General features: G+C 42.6%; 1 protein-coding gene across 1 annotated transcript in view; it reads right to left on the bottom strand.

Annotated features, from left to right (window-relative positions):
- The window catches only part of LOC116358814 (voltage-dependent T-type calcium channel subunit alpha-1I-like), a 25,713-nt gene extending 21,607 nt beyond the window's left edge, over nt 1-4,106 (bottom strand). Inside the window, exon 1 of the mRNA XM_031811047.1 lies at nt 4,045-4,106. Coding sequence (XP_031666907.1) covers nt 4,045-4,106 — 62 coding nt within the window. The remainder of the gene's footprint in view (nt 1-4,044) is intronic.
- Nucleotides 4,107-5,000: the final 894 nt, after the last annotated feature.

Genomic DNA, 5,000 nt, shown 5'->3' with positions numbered 1-5,000 from the left:
ACTTATCCTCTGCAGCAGAGGTAACTCTGGGTCTTCCTTTCCTGTGTCGGTCCTCATGAGAGACAGTTTCATCATAGCGCTTGATGGTTTCTTCGACTGCACTTGAAGAAACTTTAAAAAGTTCTTGACATTTTCCGGATTGACTGACCTTCATGTCTTACAGTAATGATGGACTGTCGTTTCTCTTTGCTTATTTGAGCTGTTCTTGACATAATATGGACTTGGTCTTTTCCCAAATAGGGCTATCTTCTGTACATCACCCTACCTTGTCACAGCTTGACACCCTGGGCCTCAACCCCACCCTGTGCAACTTGGTCCTGGACTTCCTGACAGGCCGCCCCCAGGTGGTGAAGGTAGGAAACAATATTTCCACTCCACTGATCCTCAACACGTGGGCCCTACAAGGGTGCAATCTCAGGCCTCTCCTGTACTCCCTGTTCACCCATGACTGCGTGGCCATGCACGCCTCCAACTCAATCATCAAGTTTGCAGACGACACTACAGTGGTAGGCTTGATTACCAACAATGAAGAGACAGCCTACAGGGAGGAGGTGAGGGCTCTGGGAGTGTGATGTCAGGAAAATAACCTCACACTCAATGTCAGCAAAACGATTATTGTGGACTTCAGGAAACAGCAAAGGGAGCACCCCCCTATCCACATCGACAGGACAGCAGTGGAGAAGGTGGAAAGTTTTAAGTTCCTTGGTGTACTGTACATATCACTGACAAACTGAAATGGTCCACACACACAGACAGTGTGGTGAAGAAGGCGCAACAGCGCCTCTTCAACCTTAGAAGGCTGAAAAAATGTGTCTTGTCACCGAAAACCCCACTAACTTTTACAGGTCAACAATTGAGAGCATCCTGTCGGGCTGTATCACCGCCTGGTACAGCGACTGCACCGCCCACAAACGCAGAGCACTTCAGAGGGTGGTGCGGTCTGCACCACGCTTCACCGGGGGCAAACTACCTTCCCTACAGGACACCTACAACACCCGATGTCACAGGAAGGCCAAATAGATCATCAAGGACAACAACCACCGAGCCACTGCCTGCTCACCCTGCTTACCGTCCAGAAGGCGAGGTCAGTACTGGTGCATCAGAGCTGGGACAGAGATTGAAAAACAGCTTCTATCTTAAAGCCATCAGACTGTTAAACAGCCATCACTAACACAGAGAGGAGGGCTGCCTACCTACAGACATGACGTCATTGGTAACTTTAATAAATGGAACACTAGTCACTTTAATAATACCACTTTAAAAATGTTTACATCTCTCGCATTACTCATCTCATATGTATATACTGTATCCTTTACTATCTATTCTTTACTATCTATTGCATCTTAGCCGCTCGGTCACTGCTCATCCATATATTTTACACATACACCACCGTTCAACAGGTTGGGGTCACTTAGAATTGTCCTTGTTTTTGAAGGAAAAGCACATAACTTCAAATTGATCGGAAATACAGTGCAGACATTGTTAATGTTGTAAATGACTTGTAGCTGGAAACGGCTGATTTTTAAATGGAATATCTACATAGGCGTTCAGAGGCCCATTATCAACAACCATCACTCCTATGTTCCAATGGCACGTTGTGTTAGCTAATCCAAGCTTATAATTTTAAGGCTAATTGATCATTAGAAAACTGGCAGCTTCATTAAATAGTACCCACAAAACACCAGTCTCAACGTCAACAGTGAGGAGGCGACTCCGAGATGCTGGCCTTCTACGCAGAGTTCCTCTGTCCAGTGTCTGTGTTAATTTGCCCATCTTATCTTATCTTTTTCTTGGCCAGTCTGAGATATGGCTTTTTCTTGCAACTCTGCCTAGAAGGCCAGCATCCCGGAGTCACCTCTTCACTGTTGACGTTGAGACTGGTGTTTTGCATGTACTATTTAATGAAGCTGCCATTTGAGAGCTTGTGAGGCATCTGTGTCTCAAACTAGACACTCTAATGTACTTGTCCTCTTGCACCGGGCCTCCGACTCCTCTTTCTATTCTGGTTAGCGCCAGTTTGCTCTGTTCTGTGAAGGGAGTAGTACACAGCGTTGTACGAGATCTTCAGTTTCTTGGCATTTCTCACATGAAATAGCCTTCATTTTTCAGAACAAGAATAGACTGACGAGTTTCATTAGAAAGTTAATTGTTTCTGCCATTTTGAGCTTGTAATCAAACCAACAAATGCTGATGCTCCAGATACTCAACTAGTCTAAAGGAGGCCAGTTTTATTGCTTCTTTAATCAGAACAGCAGTTTTCAGTTGTGCTAACAGATTGCAAAAGGGTTTACTAATGATCAATTAGCCTTTTTAAATGACAAACTTGGATTAGCTAACACAACGTGCCATTGGAACACAGGAGTGATGGTTGCTGATAATGGGCCTCTGTACGCCTATGTAGATATTCCATAAAAAATCTGCAGTTTCCAGCTACAATAGTAATTTACAACAAAACATTAACAATGTCTACACTGTATTTCTGATCAATTTGATGTTATTTTAATGGGCAAAAAATGTGCTTTTCTTTCAAAAACAAGGACATTTGTAAGTGACCCCAAACTTTTGAACGGTGGTGTAGATATTCTCATCCCATTCCATTCCATACTAGATTGTGTGTATTAGGTTTTGTTGTGGAATTGTTAGATATTATCTGTTAGATACTGCTGCACTGTCGGATCTAAAAGCATAAACATTTCACTACACTCACAACAACATCTGCTAACCATGTGTATGTGACTAATAACATTTGATTTGACAACACAACTGATTGTCTCAAACGCATTAAGAAGGAAAGAAATTCCACAAATGAACTATTAACAAGGCACACCTGTTAATTGAAATGCATTCCAGGTGACTACCTCATGAAGCTGGTTGAGAGAATGCCAAGAGGGTGCAAAGCTGTCATCAAGGCAAGGGTTGGCTACTTTGAAAAATCTCAAATATAAAATATATTTTGATTTGTTTTACAACTTTTTTGGTTACTACATGATTCCATATGTGTTATTTCATAGTTTTGATGTCTTCACTATTATTCTACAATGTAGAAAATAGTCAAAATAAAGAAACACGCTTGAATGAGTAGGTGTGTCCAAACGTTTGACTGGTACTGTGTACAACTCATTACAGGCCAACTCATACATTTACCTACAATACAGTGAGTGTGCGCCCGGAGATAGGAAGGTTGGAAGTTTGATCCTTGGTCGAGGCATACTCCTTGGCACTCAGCATTAAGGAAATAGATTGGGAGTAAGTCCCTGAGACACGTAGACGAGCGTCCTATCCAGGGGGTGTACTTGTACATCAAGCTGCCTCACGCTACAGAAACAGGAGATAGGATCCTGATGCTATGGGCCGTTCCTCACACAAGGTGCATACTGTACTTGGTACTTTTGTGAACGCCAGTAAGAAACATGAAGATCCACTCTATAAAGCATTCTGACATCTGAAGCAAATAAGAATACATTAACATTTTGACTAGGTTTAACCAGACTAGGTTTAACCAGACTAGGTTTAACCAGACTAGGTTAACCAGACTAGGTTTAACCAGACTAGGTTTAACCAGACCAGGTTTAACCAGACTAGGTTTACCAGACTAGGTTTACCAGACTAGGTTTAACCAGACTAGGTTTACCAGACTAGGTTTAACCAGACCAGGTTTAACCAGACTAGGTTTACCAGACTAGGTTTACCAGACTAGGTTTACCAGACTAGGTTTAACCAGACTAGGTTTACCAGACTAGGTTTAACCAGACTAGGTTTACCAGACTAGGTTTACCAGACTAGGTTTAACCAGACTAGGTTTACCAGACTAGGTTTAACCAGACTAGGTTTAACCAGACTAGGTTTACCAGACTAGGTTTAACCAGACTAGGTTTAACCAGACTAGGTTTAACCAGACTAGGTTTACCAGACTATGTTTACCAGACTAGGTTAAACCAGACTAGGTTTAACCAGACTAGGTTTACCAGACTAGGTTTAACCAGACTAGGTATAACCAGACTAGGTTAAACCAGACTAGGTTTAACCAGACTAGGTTTACCAGACCAAACTCTGCCCTTGATGAAGAAAGCGTTGGTGGTTTGACAGGAGCAGCCTGTGATGATCATTCCTGCTGTGTGTTTTAGCTTCTCAGTGTGATGGTGATTCACATCATCAAGCCTGAAGACAGAAGATCCAGGCAGCGTCTAGCGCTCTGTATGAACACACATGGTGTTAACACACCTTGTTGATCTCTCTCTCTGTGTGTGTGTGTGTGTGTGTGTGTGTGTGTGTGTGTGTGTGTGTGTGTGTGTGTGTGTGTGTGTGTGTGTGTGTGTGTGTGTGTGTGTGTGTGTGTGTGTGTGTGTGTGTGTATGTGTGTGTGTGTGTGTGTGTATATGTGTGTGTGAGTGTGTGTGTGACATCTACCCCCGGGGCCTGTCCCTGTCAGTGTGTTTGATTTCCTGTCTGTCAAACTCAACATCTTGGCACTCCACTTCCTGTAGTCAGCCCTCCGACAGAGATGCTCATTCTAGGCCTGGCCGTTTCTATGGTATTTCAAGGCTTTCTCTCTCTGTCCCTCTGTCGCTCACTTTCTCTCTTTCTCTCTTTCTCACCCTCCTCCTCCTTCTCTCTCTTTCACACTCTCTCCCAAGCCGTCTTACTTGTGTAAAATGTATCTCCCTCTCATCTCTCATTCTCTCTTTATGCTTCCGTTTTTCGTAACCCATAGTGAAGATGATTCATTCTGTTCTCTTTCATAACACATAGTGAAGATGATTCATTCTGTTCTCTTTTCATAACCCATAGTGAAGATGATTCATTATGTTCTCTTTTCGTAACCCATAGTGAAGATGATTCATTCTGTTCTCTTTTCATAACCCATAGTGAAAATGATTCATTCTGTTCTCTATTCATAACCCATAGTGAAGATGATTCATTCTGTTCTTTCTCTTTTCATAACCCAGAGTGAAGATGATTCATTCTGTTCTCTTTTCATAACCCAGAGTGAAGATGATTCA

The sequence above is a fragment of the Oncorhynchus kisutch genome, unplaced genomic scaffold (assembly GCF_002021735.2).
Source record: "Oncorhynchus kisutch isolate 150728-3 unplaced genomic scaffold, Okis_V2 Okis01b-Okis20b_hom, whole genome shotgun sequence".
NCBI lineage: Eukaryota > Metazoa > Chordata > Actinopteri > Salmoniformes > Salmonidae > Oncorhynchus > Oncorhynchus kisutch.
Note: the sequence above shows the minus strand (reverse complement) of the source record. Positions and strands in the feature narration are given on the sequence as shown.